The 18,076-nt window shown below is 45.0% G+C and overlaps 1 protein-coding gene across 2 annotated transcripts in view; it reads left to right on the forward strand.

Annotated features, from left to right (window-relative positions):
* The first annotated feature begins 2,331 nt into the window (after positions 1–2,331).
* CAV1 (caveolin 1) overlaps positions 2,332–18,076 on the forward strand; it is a 34,817-nt gene continuing 19,072 nt past the window's right edge. Inside the window, exons 1-2 of one of the 2 annotated variants that reach the window (XM_044423057.1) lie at positions 2,332–2,487; positions 4,553–4,708. In XM_044423057.1, coding sequence (XP_044278992.1) covers positions 2,458–2,487; positions 4,553–4,708 — 186 coding nt within the window. In that variant the 5' untranslated portion in view covers positions 2,332–2,457. Of the gene's footprint in view, positions 2,488–3,144; positions 3,264–4,552; positions 4,709–18,076 lie in introns of those variants that run through there. The other variant, XM_044423058.1, reaches the window with a different exon arrangement.

An 18,076-nucleotide genomic window follows, 5' to 3' on the forward strand; every position in this document is an offset into this window, starting at 1 on the left:
ACTACCTGTATTGTGCTAGAGATTGTTTATCCTAGCATAACATCAGTGGCAAAAGCAGAGCAACAGCACTGGATCTTGCCCAAAAGTGGGGGAAGGGGTTATCTCAAAGATAGCTTCTAAATCGTTTAAATACTTTTATTAAACCAATAAATGTTTTAACTGCTTAGATGTCTGCTTTTGAAAACTGGGAGTAGAAATATCTTCAAGAAGTATTCAATCACTTTGCCAGTGTGGTGTAACAGTTTTGCACAGGCTACTTGGGAGATTTGTGTTCTAGTCCCCACTAAATTATGAAGCTCACCAGGTGACTTTGGGCGAGTCACTGACTCACTGTCTAACTTACCTCATATGATTATTGTTGTGAGGATAAATGGAGAAGCATAAAATCATTTAAGTTGCCTTGGATTCCTAGCAGGAGGAAAGGTGGGATATAAATGTCATTGTTATTATTATTAATGCACAGGTGCATTTGATGGATGCCAAAATTGGCCATTCTATTTGGCAGGATGAACAAGAAGAGCAAGTTACCACAGATTATCCCCAGAATGGGTTTGAGATCTGTTTGCCTAGGCCTAGACAGTTGCCATGCCAAGTGACTTACGGCACGGTAAGCTGCCCCCAGTTAGTGGCCATCTCTATGCATCCTCTGAGTTCAGTGTTCAGAGCATAAGAAGTGCCCTGTTGGATGAGACCAAGTGTTCATCTTGTCACATTCTGTTCACAGTGGTCAACCATCTGCCCACAGAAGACCCACAAGCAGGACATGAGTGCAGCATCACCTTTGTGCCCATGTTTCCCAGCAACTGGTTCACACAAGCACACAGCCTCTGACCCTGGAGGTGGCAGCATGCATATGGCCCTCAGGACAAGTTGCCACAGATAGCTTCTCCACCATTAAATTGCCCCATCTCCTTTTAAAGCCATCCAGACTGGTGCCATCACAGCATCTCGTGGAAGCGAATGAGTTCCTTTTCTCTGTCCAGCATTTCCTACCAATCAGCATCACAGAATGACCATGGATTCTACTATTATGGGGAAAGGAGAAAAATGTCTCCCTCTCCACTCATTCCACACCATGCATAATTGTGAGCACTGCTTGACACTAAATAATCCATAGTGAATCCGCAAGATCACATGGGAAACAGGAAAGAAGGATGGAATTCAGCTTCTAGGAAAGTCTTGACCCAGTGCTGTTGAAATTCAAAATAACAGGAGGTTTCCCAGTAACTCAGCTTCTCCTCAGGCTACCTTTTTCACTCTCATTTTTTTCTAGGACAAAACTAGCAGTCACGCCCTGAATTCCATGCTTCCAACATGAGCAAAATAGTTTGCAGTTTTTTCTGTCCTCACTTGGGTTTATCTCCACCAGCAGCCCTTAGAATGTACATTAAGGGCCAAGCCTTGTTCTGATTGCATTATCATAGCCCACACAGTGAAGCTGCCAAGCCATTTTATACTGGCACTGTTGATATGTTTTCATCAATCACTCTTTTTCCAGCATCACATTAAGGGTACACATGTTATATAATATGTTGGTACACATAATCATCCTGTAGGCAGTTAAAAAATGGGGGGAGTTATAAAAAAAATTGTATAGTTTTGGAGCGCTGCTGAGAAAGCAGTATGCGTTTCCACGCTTTGGAGAAGGTGCAGGAAGAGGAGGAAGAGGAGATCCTTGCTTTGAGTTTAAACTTTAGTTTGGAATGGGAGGATGTGAAATTATAACGTCTAGTTTCCATCATTCCTTGTCTTCAGGACAGAAGCCGCGGAGAACGGACTGGGGCAGCAGCTGAAGGCAGAGAGACTTTCATCAGAAGCCCTGCTAGGGACGTGTGGGAGAGGCGAGGAGGCTGTGCCCGGGCTTCTCGGAACACGTCCAAACACACACACGCAACGGTGACTCAGTGCGCTGCCTCCAGCCCTGGTTTAAGTTAGGGGCCTTTCGCTTCAAGGGGTCGGCCCTATGTAGGACCCACGTTGGCTACGGCCGGGCGACGCCAAGTCCGGCAGGCAGCCGCGTTCTTTGGCCAAAGCGACTGAGGCGCGCTGCAGCCTCTCCCACACGCATGCCCTGCACCGGCTGCCGCAGAAGCAGGCATCGCCTCGAGTTTCCATAAAGAAAAAAAGGAGGCGAACATCTCTCCCTGCGTGCAGAAAGGGCTGGGGTAGTCCAAGCGCGCGTCCGCTATGGTGGATTGACCCTTTTCCACCCCGCGCTGCTCCAGATCCTTGGGGATGGGCCGAAAGCTCAGGCAGCTCCGTCCGCCAAGCCCCGAGCGAGCAGAACAAACCCCTGGCGCGCGGCCAGCGCTGTAACTTGGGAGATACCTCCCACTCGGCAGCCCTAAGTGTGTGTGCGTGTGCCTGTTTTAACAATACGGGATCTTCCTTCTTTGGCTCCTTTAAATTATAGATCAGGAACACCCTCAGCAGAGCCTCAAGCGAACCCAGGGCAGCATGTCTGGGAGCAAATACATAGATTCAGAGGTAGGACTTGCTTTGCATTTCTCAAATGCTTTTTCTGTTCTCGTTCCCCCGCCCTTTCGCGTTCCTGGTGCCCGGTACCTGTTCCAACCATCTCTGAGTACTCTTGGCGCTTCCCTTATCTTGTTCTCTGCCGTCCAGAGTTGGAAGACAAGACTGTTTTTTTTTTTTTTTCAAGGCAATCCGGAGTTATTTGTTTGTGTTGCTGGTAATCCGATCTCCTGGCCGGGCACTTGTTTTCGCTCCCCCTCCCCGCACCTAGCCGGACTTTTCTCGCCCAGCTTCTTTCCCCCACACAGCAGTTTCTGCGGGGGCATCCACCCAGGGCTTCACGTGTCCAGAGCGAGCTTTCAGGGAGACTACTCTAGAGTAAGTGCGGAGGGCTCACGTCTGCCCACACGTTCTCCCCGCTTGTTGCCTGTGCAAAAACGCACTGAAGCACGCTCTTTTCCCACCCACCCCTTCGAAGCGCTCCGTGCAAGCCTTACAAAGCGGTAGAGAAGGATTTCTGCAAAGACAGGCTGCAAAGCAAAACTGCAAGTATGCGAGGGACGTTTTATTTCTTCGGAGAGCGGTGGCTGCGTCTGCCTTGGAGCGCGGCGCGGAGCTGGGATTTCCCTAAAAGCCGAAGCGGCTTGGCTGCTGCCGCTGCTGCCGAAATACTGGAATTGATCGCACACCTTCAGGGTCGCTGAAGTCTGATCGCTGTGGCTTTTGGATACGGGGAAGGGGAAACTATTCCGTCTTACTTTGAGAGCCGTCCTTAAAAAAAGAAGGGGGTACGGCTGATGAGCAAGCGACTCTTTGAAGAGGTGGCATCCGTCAAGGGGAATATTGGAGCAGTTTTCCCCGACCGGGCGCCCTCAGGATGTTTGGGAGCGCTGCTTTAATCACCCCTCCCCCGCAAACTAACTTCCTGGGAATGATGGGAATTGCATTCCCACACCTGCAGAGCGCCAGGCTGGGGAAGGGCTCCGTGAGAGTACTCAAGAACCACTTTCTGCTGGCTTAACCCTTTTTTATCCTCGCAGAGCAATTTAATAACGGCGAACAGTTCGCGGCCCCCTTGTCCTTATGTTAGGTGCATGTTTATGGGTGAAATCGGGATCCTATACGTGTGAATTAGACTGAACGGATAGGAGAGGTTGTATTTCTTCTACGCGGATGAACTCCGAGCACAAAGAGGCAAACCGTAGTGGCTGCTTCACGGAAGACACTTTTTCTCCCCTAAGTTTTGGGGAGGCTTAGTGCATGCCTTGTGGGGAAGATGGGACACCCTCCTTCCACCGTTGGCTCCTTGCCCCCCCCCCCCCCGCTTTGCTGACCACCAAATGCTGCCGGATTCCTAAAGGTGGCCAGATTTCCTGCTGGCTTCAGGAGAGCGAGCAGGGCCGACTCTGCATAGGAAAAGCGCCTTCCTGGGTGTGGTGTGCCTAAAGTAACGACTCAAGAGACCTCGGGCCGCGATTCTGGGCACTGTTACTTGGGAATTCGCAGGATGTAACTTAGCGGGGCTGCTCAGAGGCGCAGAGTGCTCCGACGCACGTTTGCAGCCAGAGAAGCAGCGGATCCGTTTTGAGAAGATCCGAGTGATATTTCCAGCCCCCCCACACACACACACAGAGCACTCCTCCTGGGAGTTAGCCCGAAAGGAGCGAGAGGTGTAAACACGAGGCTGACGAAGCCTTCTCCAGGCGCTGGAAATTGGGGGCGGGCTGGCTGCGCCTGGCTCGCCCGAGCGCGCCGCAGCCCGGCCTACGTCTGGAGGGGACCCCTGGCGGCCCGAGGGGGAGTCGCGCTCTGCCTGGTACCGAGGGGTGTGGTGTAGGTACTTTTTATCCACTTAAAAAGCCAGCCTTGGGACATTCCCTGGATGAAGTTTCTGCCGGCTCGGTGCGCCCTCCCATCCAGCACAGCCGCTGCTCTGGACATCCGATGAGCGAGTGAAGCTTTTTTTTTTTTTTCCCCCGACCCCCTGACAGCCCCCATCCCAAAAGCGGCCCAGGACTGCTCGATAAAGTTGCCTGCTGCGGACTGACCGGTCGCTTTCCCACCTCTCCCTCTGTAGGATTTTGTGTACACCGCACCCCTCAGGGAGCAAGGCAACATCTATAAGCCCAACAACAAGGTCATGGAAGGTGAGAAGGAAATCCATGATGTGCACACCAAGGAGATCGACCTGGTCAATCGGGACCCCAAGCACCTCAACGACGATGTGGTCAAGGTAAGAAAGCAAAAGCACGGTGCAGGAGACCTCCCTGCAAAAAGGAGCGGCATGCAAGCTTTTGGGATCAGGCCAGTGTGACAGGGCAAGGGCAACTGAATCTCCCAGGTTTATATGAGAAGATGGGTGTGCCTCTGTGTGTGCTTTGGCTTGGCTTGGCTTGGCTGGAAAATCAACAGAAAGCATAGGGTGCAGGGAGATTCTCCAAGGAAACCGATCAAATTTGTCACAACTCTGTAACTGTGTTGCCTCATTTGTATAAGCTGAAAGTGCTTGCCTGGGTCCACTTGCATGGTGCTGCAGTTTTAGCTTTGTTGGGGAATTTTAGCTTCAAATTTCTTGCAAATCAACAGCATGTTCAAGAAGTGAATATCCTGTTGCAGCCTATCAATTTTCTCATGGAACTTTTCACTGAGGCTATTTACTGGCTTTTCCAGTGGGGCCCAATGCATAAATATTAAGATGAAAGAGCCGGGTGCAGGCTCCACCTTTGCCATCATTACAACTTTTCTGGAAAGACCGTAGCCCTCAAATTCTGCTGCTCATCTGTAAAATGGACTTATCTGAGCTCACAATACTGCTTAACATAAGAATGTGTTGAATAATGCTCACCTCAGTTACACAGAAAGTAGTAATAGCTTTTTCTCTGACCTGTTAAAGGAAAACATTGTTTCTGCATCGAAACATTTATCACAGTGATCTTACTCTTGTGTTCTGGTCAATGAATGCTTATGCTGTAATTAAGCAGGTTGTATTTAAAGGGTCACAAAATTATTTATTTTCTTAGACTGTAACCCTGAGCACCCTTACTAGAAATAAGTACCCTTGGGGCTCACGTCTGAGTAAATATGCCAGAGATTAGACTGTTCAGCAAAGCTTGTGCATGAAGGTTAAGGTTAAAATGTCTGCGCAGCTGGAACAGAACTTGGTAACTTGCTGTCCTGAATGAAAACTTTTGCAGGTTGTCTGACTAAATAGGAAAAAATGTATTTGTGCATTTTCTCATTGAATATCAAGCTGCCCATAAAGCATGGGCTAGAAGGTGGGGCTGGAAGATATTTTGGAAAGAAAAGAAAAGGGATCATAATTCCAGGCCGGCCCTATTATTAGGCAGAGTGAGTCAGCTGCCTCGGGCACCATATTCTGGCTGTAAGTAGTGGTAGCATGATATTGGATAGGCAAATTTGGGGTGCAGTCCTGTGCACATAAGTGGAAATAAGCCCTATTGAACATACTAAGCCTGACATCCTATTTCCTCTTACCTGAGAGTAAGGCCCACTGAATACAGTGGAGTTTGCTTCAGAGTAAGCATGTAATCAGTGCAAATTCATATAACTAATTATGTAAGCTTTCTTTAATTGTGTAATTAAATTAGGTGTGCCGTATCATTCCCTGTATTTCTCATCTTCCGGGGTGAGTGCCATTATTTATGTGGCCAAAATGTCACTACCTTTCAGGGAATCCCCAAGGTTTGCAGAAGCAGTAAAGCATATTTACAGGGAGGAAAAACTAGGGGGCAGTCCCCAGAAATAGCTTGATAAAGGTCAAGAGTATTTGAGAGCCATAAAATGATGACTATTAGTGGGAGGTGCAGGTATGGAAAACCAAAAGGTAGGCAAATAGATTGAAATACCGTGCAGAAAAGTGTGGCTACCTGGCGGAAATCCAAAGGTTGCAGATCCCACTTGACCTACATGAACTATGTTATATAGACCTGGATTCGCATGGAATAATTTTTGCAAGAATGGCTATATTCATGAAGTCTGAAGCATTCAGTGAGATACCACCTCAGCCAAATGGAGGCAAGTGTACGCATACAGAGAGAGAAATAGTTTTTCCAATCTAAAAATGCCAGAAATAGGGGAGGAGAAATCATCAAATGACTTGATGGAAAAGTCTTTCTGGATCTCTTGTCAGTTTTGTAAATGGCAAACTTGGTTCATTCCAACAAATTTGGGTCAATGGAAAGAAACTACTATTGGGGCCCATATGAGTCAGGGAAATCATGGATGTTATCTGCTCTTGGCAGAGATACATCAAGCTGCAGATGTGACAACCAAGGGTGGTGCAATCCAAGTTTTGCTGGACTTTAGGCAAACCATCTTTCTACAATCCCCTTAATTTAAAACAGCACCACTACACCATTTAGCCTAATATGTGGGAGAAGCTCAGCTCCCCCCTCCCCCCACACACGGTTGCAATCGGAAGTACTGTGGAGAAAATGCATCTGTTTATTTATTTATATTTTGTATCTGCCCGATAAACAAAAGAACACAATGCCAAATAACAGTCAGGAAACTAAAATGCAGTATAAACATTCAGAATAATAGAAGACAATATGTTGCAGTACAAAACAATAAACAGCAAGCAGGAAAGAATAAAATATTCCTGAAAATCTAGAACTAGATCTTTAATATTCCTGGGAGAAAAGTGTTGGGAGAGAGAGGGATGGTGGGCTTGGGCAAGTGTTCCCACGGAATACTGGCCACATCCCAGCTGCTGAATTAGAATCAGAAGACGATGAATGTCTCAGTGAGATTGGGGAGCATGGGTTAGCTCAAAGTTCTGGGATGCAAAAGGAGGAGGAGGTGATTATCTTAAGGCCGGATGCTTTGCTGTGCCTGACAGTTCCCAGAATGGCCCAGGCATACTGCCACTGGGAAGGGCGGCTGGGGATAAGGAACTCCCAGACACAGACCAGCCCCGTTTCCGCTGAACTGGACCCTGTGGCTTGTGTCAGCAGAGGCGAGAGGCCCAACTAAATCAGCAGTGTGCAGAGAGGAGGTGTACTTACCTTCAGAGAGCCCCTCCTGGAGGGTTGGGCCCAGGCATGTTCATAAGGAGAGTTCCTGGAGATAGTCGCTGGATTGGGCTTAACCAACTGCTCTGTGCATGCTCAGAGATCTGATTTGGGTGATTTGTACTTGGAAGCAATAAAGAACATTTTGTAAGGAAAGCAGACTGTGGCTGGCATTTGTTTGAAGGAGGAACCTTGGCATGTGACCAGACAATAACAATGTAGGCAAACCTCTCCAGGGAGGTCATTCCATGAGCAGGGTGCCACAACTGAGAAGACTCCTCCTCTTCCTTGTAGCCACCTATCTAGCTTCCTTGGCCAGGGACACCTGGAGGAGGGGCTCTGAAAGTGCCCTGGGGGTCTGATCAGGTACATATGGAAGGAGGTGCTCCTTTAGCTGCTCTGGTTTCAGGCTGTGCAGGGCTTTAAAAGTCAGTACTGACTTAGAATTTTGGATTCAACACTGAATTTTGTTGGAAAGCTGACAAAACACTGGCGTCACATGAACCTGTTGACTGTGTGGACAAGTGTATATAAAAGTGTTCACTGAAGTTTGGGTGTTTTGTGGGACCTGTGTGAGGTTATAATAGGTATATCTGTACAGAAGCCTAGCGCTATTAGTAGTAGCTTCTTGGTGACAGTTCCGAAAGGGAGAATACCACTTTGATATTTTTCATTGAGGCCTGGGGTTGGGTGAAATTGGCAGGGGAGGTCGAGGTAGATGGAGAAGAGCAGTTGAGAAATGGCAGTGGATAGTGAGAGGTCAACAGTTTGAGTCAGTTAAGATGAAGGCCTGTTTAAAAAATCTAAAAAAATATAGGATATAACTTTCAGCATGCTCCAGCCAACATGCTGTGATTGTACCCTTCCCCCAACCTTGCATAGGATTTGACCCTTAGGCAGTTGGTAGTCAGAGGAAGGTCTGCTGGTTAGTATGTGGTGCAGTAGAAGTACTAGCTGAGGAGAAAATGAAGAGCTGAGGCCTGAATATTCAGTTATTCCTTCCCTGTGGGATAACTATATCTGGCTGGTAAAGAGAGCAGTAGCGAGCAGGTAGTTGTCTTATGCCAGATGGCTGCTCTAAACTCCTACCTCCCGAAGGATGCAAGGAAACATTAAAGTTTAGGTAAATGAGCCAAGCAGGCAGAAATACAACCGGATAAGCTTTGGCATCAGAGGAAGACCACCCAAGAATTGGACCTGGGTGCAAGTGTATTTGGCCGGGTTGCAGATTTAGGGAATATGGGCTGAAGTAAAGGACACAAAGTCCTTAATAGCAGAATCCTGTGGCTGGTAGCTAACCATAGGAGAGGTCCCTGACCTTGAGAAGGTGCTCTGAGAATGGAGCTGGGTCTCTGACCATGGAGTGCCTTCCCTGTGCCCTTGCAGCCAGTGTGGTTGTTTCCACATCAACTGCAGATCCAAGGTCTGAACCCCAACCTCACACCAGAGGTTTGTGGGCACTGCAACCCGTGGGGTGTGTTGGTTGGAGTGTTGGAATGGTGACCTAGGAGATCCAGCTTCTAGGGCCCACTCATTTTGGGTCACATGTCCTCAGCCTAACCCACCTCACAGGCTAGTGGTGGTAAGGATAAAAATGGAATGGGGAGAACTATGTAAGTCATTTTGGGTTCCTACAGGAGGAAAAGAGGTGGGATATAAATGCAAAGTGGTGGTGTTAGTGGGATTAAGAAGGAACAGAGCTTCCAGACCTTCTAGGTAGATTTGAAATCTGACAATCTCATATTCCGTTGATTGAACTGATACTTGAGTAGTCACATCCTGAGAGGAAACTACCTCATTTATTTAATCCACTCTATTTTGGTTCCTTTGTTATATTTGCTTTGCCTCAGCACTGATTTAGAGCCCCTTTCCCTGTGCTATTCACAGGAAGCTTTTGACATGGAGTGACACTCAGATGTACCATTCCATAACTTCATATTAAACTGGTAAAGTCTTAAGAGAACCACATCATGTATCCCCATCTCCCAGCCAAATATTTCATTTGGTTCTTAGCTTTAAAGGAAGAGGCCACTTCACATTCACTTTGTTCTTACATGGTGCACAAACTCATTGTTGGGAGGGGAAACCAAAGGGTTTTCTATTCTAGCTTCCACCCAGCAGTCAAAAATTCATCATCTTCCCCATAGGTCATCCAGCAAAATTCTTCCCACAGTTCTGGCATTTCCATTTCACAGCTTGAGAAATGGTTGGTGAAAGAGATGTGACGTGATCCTTAGGCTGCAATGCTCTGGACCCGAGATGGATGACTTTTGGCCTTGCAGATGTTCTGGCCTACCACTCTTGCAATCCTTCTGCATTAGTTATGCTGCCTGGGGCTGATGGAAGTTGTTGGCTTTGCACCCTTGGATAGAAGTAAGGCCAGTTGAGCACAGACGAGCATTTGAGGAAATATGCACAGAACTGGACTGTTCATATCTCAAACCTCTCAACCTTAAGCCACATGACCAATGCTCAATAAAGCAGCTTGCATAGATACTATAATTATTATTATTATTCATTGAGGAGGGGGGTTGAGAAGAAAAAAATAGGCATGGGAAGAATATTCAGAGAGTTAGGAAAAAAAACATAGTTTCTAGCTCATTCTTCAGTAGCAGCCAAGGTTCCCAAAGCAACAAAACCTTATGAGGATTAGTGATATGTTCAAGGCTAGCTGGAATCTAGATATCTCCAAACAACATTACTAAACAGAGAAAGATGGATCCTACTGGGAAAAAGAGGCCAATCACCAGGGAAGAAAAACACGTATCTTAAAGAGAATGTTTGCAGACCTTCCTCAAGGGAGAGATTAAAGATGGCAGTTAAATCCAGTGTCTCTCAAAGGAAAACGAGAGCCTTGGAAACAGTTTCATTTCTCAGAAACGAAAGGGTTATCCTTCACTCAAGTAAACACACAATGTTGTAGTGACTTTTAATCAAGATTATTGTATAAGATTGGATCTTGTCTTTTTAATATTTTTTTAATAAAAATAGTGGATTTTCTTTGTAGATGCGTATTTAAACTGTCACTGTAGAAAAGTGATGGTTAATTTCTTCTCTTTCAGTAACAGGACAGCAAATGACCTTTTTGCCACCTGAACAGCTGTTTCAGTATCAGGGTTATGTTATGGGTACCAGATGACCGATGTCACCAAACCTATTTTAGTTTACTGTGATGGGGAGACAGTCTTATACTGTGATTAAAGGTGGAAGCCAAACCAAGGACTGGTCTGTATTGTGTTTAAACTGTGGCAGTTTGGAATACAAACAGAGACTAGTGTGTCTGTTAGAGAGCAAGACAGGGGAGGAGGCCTGGTTTGCCTGTAACAACAAACCTATCGCTTATTGTTGAACATGGGTTATTATGTGTCAGTCCTGCATTATGGTTTAGCTATGGGTTGTTAGCTGTGAACAACTCAGAAGTCACAATACGATGACATACTGTGGGTTCTCTTCTTGGATCGTTCATGGTTAGCAACACATAGTTAGACTGATAGTGCAGGGTTTGCATGTAATGACAATCCACAGTTTAACAGTGACCCATACTTAATCCTTCATACTGTTATATGAAACCAGGTGCTTCCCACTGCACCTGTACATGTATGCATGGCACATGCACACACTGAAACATTAAAAAAAAGGATGTGAAGGAAAAGATTAAGCTAGGATCTGTTCCCCTGATTTTCATTTTCTTTGGCTATGATTCTATACTTAATTAGCTGGAAATAACTACTATTGACATCAATGGATCTGAATTCTGACTGGATATGTGTAGAATTTGCTGTTCCTGTACTTTATTTAATGCACAGGAGTATTCAATCATATTAGTTGTCATCTGCAGTATTAAATGATAAGATTAGGAAGGATTTTAACACATAAATCAGTCCACTTCATCAGTCTTTCCTAGAGATTTCAGGTGTTTAGCATAGAAATTATTACATTTGTTCTTAAGCATACCAGTGTGGTCCAGTATGCAAACACAGGTCTGTGTTCACAGCCCAGTTTTTGTTCTATTTGCATAGGTTCCCAACAAGTCCGTAGCAAAAAATTCTGTGCCAAGGCAGTTGAGGCTGCAGAGATGGAAATTCATTGCTGAACAGTTGAAGAACACACATAAAATAAGGGCCCAGTGCTTCACATTTACCCCATTGCCTTGGTATTCATTGGGCAGAATAGTGAAAGGCATTTAGAAGATTCCCTTAGAAGTACCGCTCATCTTGTGGCTGTAACTCTGGTTCCCTGGAAGGTTTTGCGCTTACTAGGCCCAGTTTGGACATTGGCAGTGGTTCTTCTTGTTGCAGGTGCAGCAGATGTGATAATCATGCATGTTTCAGCATTCCAAACACAAAAGTGTTATAAACACATTACAAACACATTTCTCTTGTTCTCTTTGCCAGTAAAGGAGAGGCTTGCCAGGCCGGACTGTCCAATAACTCTTCATGGGGGGAGGTTAGACAGCTGCTCGCTTGCTTCAGAGTACAGTTCCTTTACTAAACCCTTTGCAAAAGGCTTCTATTATCACTTAGGAACAGCCAGTCTTGAGTTGAGCATTAATGCATATCAAGAATTTGATGTCTCACAACAATCTTTTGCTGTATGTTTGGACGGAAGCTTTAAAATGGGTTGTTTCTCGCACTGTAATTCTGAGGAACACTGTGAGGTTCTGTGTACAATGATTGGATGAATGATTGTTTAGACCCAGCATTGTGGATGAATGATTGCTGTGGATGAATGATTGTTTAAACCCAGCATTGTTGAGGAAGTCTTGGCAAGGTGGTTTGCCTAGTATTGGTGGGCTGTCTCCCACCAGCTGGTGAGCAGTTCTGCATCAGCTACTGCACTGCAAGGCGTTTTAAAAGGCAGGTGGCTGCAGCTTTTCACAGGCCAGTGGCTAGCATCAGCAATGGCCCTGATGGAGAGTTTGCTCTCCAGCAACGGCTCAAGGATGCCAGGTGCTTGTGCCAGTCCTGCTGTCATGCAAGCAGGGAGCTTAAAAGGGTGAATATTTCCAGCATTCAGTGCATGCTTTGCAGATGAAACGGTAAGCCCTCTGACTGAGGGTATGAAACCTAAACAGTAGTAGTTTTTTGGATTAATTAATGCCAACTGCAAAGGTGCAAGCAGCTTTCATTGGCATAAATTTACACAGAGTTTTCAGAAGGCAGATCACTGCATGTGTCGGTTCCTCCATCTGTATTGGACTCACCACACCATCCCTGCAGTTCCGACGGCTGTGGCATTTTGTTTGGGACTTCTATGCTTTTTGCACTCACTCCATGCTGACACCTCCACAGTACCATAAAAGCAAAGCCAGTCATGGAAGACAAATGATCAGGCGAGGGCCAAGGAATCTGCTATGTAAGCAGTCCTTCAAATGCCTCCAGTATTGTTTTTTAAACGCCTTGTAGCTCGTGAAGAGCAGGGAATGTGCTTCCCTGATGTCCAGCATGGGAACCAAGCTACATATTCTGCTAATTGCACAGCATGCGGCCGAAACACATCCTTTTGTTTACTCCTGTGTAAGTGTGCATGGTCCCAACTTGGAACAGGACCACTGCACTCTGGAGGGGAAGGGCTGCTCTTTCCCACCATCTTTTTTCCTGTGGGGTTAAAAAGAAAATGGAAAAAAAAAAGATTCCATTGTTGTCAGCTGAAACTATTTCCTCTTCTTTGAACATGATTTGAGGGGCTGTAAAAATGGTATACTGGGGGGAAGTGTGACCCTCCCCTGCCAGAGCACAGTGGTCCCTACCAGAATTGATGCCACACACATTTGCACAAGAATAAATAAGATGCCTTAGTTACACACCATGCAATTAATGTCATGTGTTGTTTGGCTCTGAGATTCTACATAAAAGTCAACTGTTCGTGAGTGTCCAGAACTCCAGTTGAAGAAGCCTCAATCAGATGCATCCACAGGACAGAGAATGCTAGTAATTAGAGATCAAACTAAGAGAAAGCCAAGAAAGGTTCTAATTTCTTCTAGGTTGGTAACTGTTCCACTTGGCATGTGTGGGAAAAGCTGCACTGCACACAGCTTTTTGCCACTCCCCGTGACTGATAATAGGAACACAATGCATTTCAGGGATAGCCCCCAATCACTGAATGCCCTCGCCAAGGAAGACTGCCTGGTACATCCCGGGTCAATTATTAGTGCCAGGCAAAGACATTTTAATTCTGTTGGGTTTTTTAACTTGCTGTGCATTTTACCTAGTTGTAACTTAAAAGTTCTGTCTTAGAGTTGTTACTAAGTCCATGGATACTTTTCAGTCATTTTAGAATTTGTAATAATAATAATTTGTTAACTTTCAAACTAACATTCAAATTTCAAATGTTAATCTTAGTTATTTTAAATTGTGTTAGTGGCTGCTCTTAGTTTGGGGTTTTTAAAGGGGATTTTAAAGAGTCACTGCTTTTGTATGGATTGTATTTTTCTCTCGGTGTAGATATCAGCGTGTGCTGAGGCCAAGAGGCATGGCTCCTGGGCTCTGAAACTGGGGAAAAGTGTCCAGTGAGGCTTAAGGACATTCTTTGAGTCCATTTTGTCACCCCCACAAGTGACTCTCTTTTTCTGATTTGTGGGTCCATCTCCCTTTTCCTCTAGAAAAATAAATTTTGCAGAGCCCTTTCAATCCTCCTGTCATAGGGCATTCTGCGGGGGGGGGGGGGTGACGCTTGCTTTTGGATGGAAGAGAAGGGGGGTACTGCTAGTCCCACTGACTTCACCCTGTGGGGGCGATTCAGCAGATTAAGCAGCAGCACCCTTTCTCCTACTCTGCAGTTTTATGTATTAAACAGTTTAAGGTGAGGGAGCAGGAGAAGCTTTCAATTATTCCCCCGCCCCTTAACATCTCCCTCTTTTGCTCCTATGCATCTACACAAAACTAATTGAGATGAAAATACACACAAAAAAAGGATGCTTAAAGGGTCCTTTCCTGGCACACATCCCCTTTCCAGTTGCATGTGTGTGTGTGACACCAGTTCAGCTATATTCATGAGCATGGGGCCCAACTGTGGCCGTGCATTTTGCATAAATACTGTTGCCTCATAAATAGAAGGGCCTCTAGTGTCAGTCTTCCCCCAAGTCTTCCTGGACACCAACCTTAAAAAGGAATTTTACTAGCACTGTGTGTATTTTTTTTAATGTGGGAAGAGAGAAGGAATGCAGAGGGAAAGATTCAAGTCCCCTGCCATTTCTCTGCTGAAAATATCCCCTCCTGAAGATAATTTTGTATAGCAGAAATGAAGGTTACACACTCCATGAGATGGCTTTTGAAAGGATTAAATACATTCCTCTCATTAGCTAGACTGGGGGGTGGGGGGCAGAACATGTGGTATTGTTGGACTCTAGTTATTCTGACTGGGCCTGATGGAAGTTAAAATTCAGTAACATCTGGAAGGCTACAGGTTCTTCCGCCTCTTAACTAGGCCATGCCTAAAGGCAGTATATCCCTGAATAACACATGATAGAGGCAGATACCAAGAGAAGTTGTTGACTTCTTGCCTTCTTTGCAAAGTTTTCCAGAAGCATCTGGCTGACCGCTTGTAGAAAGAGATCTGACTGGTCACTGTTAAAAGGAGCTGTGATGGATTGGACCAAATGTTTCTATGTTCTTCACCTGCAGCCTAAACTGGAAGAGAGACACATACGGCTCCTTTTGTTGGAGTAGGGTTTCTCCACTATATTTCTGTATGGTCATTTGACTGGTACAAGACTTGTACTAAAATGGATAAGCATTGTCTCTCTGCATACGTACTTAAGCTTCCTAGTAGAACTGCATGTTGATGGATTGTGAGTGAGCTAAGTGACAGCAGAGTGAAGAATAGGGAGTCTTGCTCCAGCCAGTGACTGTATTTCCTTTCCAACCATCTCAAATCTTTCTCTCCTTTCCCAGACTCTTGTGGAGTGCTGGGCAGCAAAAGCACAAGCCTCAGTAAATGACAGTAGAGAAAGGCTTGACTCAGAAGAAGAAACAATGCCTAACGCCACCTGTTCCCTCCCCCAGATTTTGAACACCAGGTCGAGGTCCAGAAATTGAACATAGGTCTCCAGTTCTGATACTCTCCATGTGAGAACTGGGACAGGCGTCAAGCCTAATTTCAAGGTTCTTCAGAACTTTTCTTCTGCTTTCCTTTGTGTTCAGTGAATGCCAAGCTACACTCCCTCCAATCAGAACTCGCTGTCTCAAGCATTCAGCAAGAGAAGCGGTGTACTTTCACACCCCCACTAATTTAGTTCTGGCCTCAGCAGAACTAATGATAAATGATAAAAATGATGAGATGATAAAACTTACTTTGGACTCTACCAGTTTAGACTGCAGACAGGTAAAAGGAATTGTACAATTAAATGTGTTTCTATTTATTTTTTTTAAAAACTCTGCACATATAGCAAACTAGTTGCCAGCTTAGCCCTTTCTGTGACATGTTTTTCTGAATGAATTTATTTTATCTAGTATAACTAAACATGTCCCCCCTCCACACACACACACACTGCTACCACCTGCAGTCTGAAGTAGTTCATCACAGTTTTAATATCTGATCAGCTTTCTGTGTAGACTAAGCCATAAATCTCACATCATGCCAGCTGGTGTGGCACATCTCTATTATAGAGACCAACCAAAATATAAGAAAATAGTAAGTTTTTGAGTTCATCACCCTCTGAAGAACTCAAATGTTTGCATACTATTTTCTGACATTTTGGTTAGTTACCACAAAAGTACTGCCCAACTATAAATTCCGGTCTTTTTTTTTTCTTCTTGTAAGCCAACACGGCTCTCTTTGATTTTTGTGCGCCGTACAAAACCATGATGTATAATCTCCAGAAACTTTTGAAATCCATAGAATGAATATTCATTAAAGTTTACAGTTCTCAGTGTGAGCATGCAGACTAGTAAACTACATTTAAAAAGAAGAAATGTAAACCAGACATGATCTCAAATGACAATGGGAAAAGTGAGCCATTCGCAATGCAAAAAAATACCATCGCAAAACAAAATGAAAACGTGCAACGAATAAGTGGTGGGAGACGAGAATTCTAGAAAAGCCTTTGTACTCCTAGAATATGGGACCAGAGACTGCACCTTCTTCCATGTACAAAAATTATGCTATTGTAGGATTTATGCACACAAGTATATACATTAGGATTTATGCCATAGTCTGCATTTTACCAATGCTCTTTTGTTCCTTCTGCAAATGCAGCCTCTCCCTCCACCCACTCATGGCCTTTCTTTCTCTGAATCGGTAAACATCGCCATGGATGCAGCTAACTGACTGTTGCTTTTTGGTATCCCTAATTACAGCCAGATTATGCCTGCTGCTGAAAGGGTAGGGCAGAGAGAAAGGGGCCCTTGTGTGTGTTCCCGCTGGCAACTCCTCCTCACAGTCACTAGTAACTCAGTACTTAACTTGGTTGCTGTTTGGGTGTTTGTTTGTTTGTTTTTAAAGAAGGCTATAATCCTAGGCATGCTTAGTAGGAAGGAAGTACCATTGAAATCAATGACATCTACTTCCAAGAAGCATTGTTATGTTAGGATTAGGCTGTGAGACCTTGATAGGCATTTATGGATCTGTTTCACTGTTGAAAAACTTAAAGCGATTCAAACAAGTACAATTAAGTTATTCAGGTCATCCACTTAAGTAGCTCTTTCAGAAGTCCGGAATCTCACTCTCATTAGGATTAAGCATGTTCCAAATTCTTGGTTTGGAAATTAACATGCTCCTATTGGCATCTGAGCAGATAGAATTATTTGCACATCCATACGGGACTGGAATTTCAGTTTCTGTTGAGGAAATACTGTCTGAAAATGATTAAAATTAAAAGAAAAAAGTTTTGTAGTAATGATGACTCCTAATGATAAAACTATTTCGGATAGCAGTTTAAGGCTGTGGCATAAACATTCTTACTTAATTGAACCCTTGTGTACTGATCTCCACTTTAATGCCAGTGCCCATGAGTAATAACTATAGGAAAATGAATCCCATTGAATCCCATTGAATTCAGTAGGACCTGTACCTGAGTGGAATAGTTAAGGATTGTGTGATAAGGAGGTTGATTTGCTCTGGATATTTAGACCTGGCCTCCACTGCTGGGGCTGGAGTTACTCTTGGGTGTGGCCCTGCTAGTTTAGCATTCAAAGACAGCTGGGGGCATGTTGAAGGGTAGCTACACGTAATAGATCACTGGTATTTCTTGAGGGTTCCATGAACAAGACTGTGTGAGGAGGGCTCAGAACTCATGGAATCATGAAACAGTTGAGTTAAAAGGGGCCTCTGAGGCTATCAAGTCCAACCCCCTGCCCAATACAGGACTCTTAATAGAACTTCCCTGACAGACAGCTTTCCAGCTACTTCTTGAATGCCTCCAGTGTGAGAGCATCCATGACCTCCCCAGGTAAATTGCTCCCACGAGAGCAGCTATTGTTCTCCGCAGCATAAACAGGTGAATAGGATGCCCTTTTTGAAAGAAGCATGTTGCTGACTCCCTTATGCAGTTAGTGAAATGTGTAATGAACAATATAGTGAGCAATCAGTGCATTTCCTCTCAACGCAAAACCTCTGCAAGGCACAGCAAT

The sequence above is a fragment of the Varanus komodoensis genome, unplaced genomic scaffold (genome assembly GCF_004798865.1).
Source record: "Varanus komodoensis strain SLA01 unplaced genomic scaffold, ASM479886v1 scaffold13_1, whole genome shotgun sequence".
Taxonomy (NCBI): Eukaryota; Metazoa; Chordata; class Lepidosauria; order Squamata; family Varanidae; genus Varanus; species Varanus komodoensis.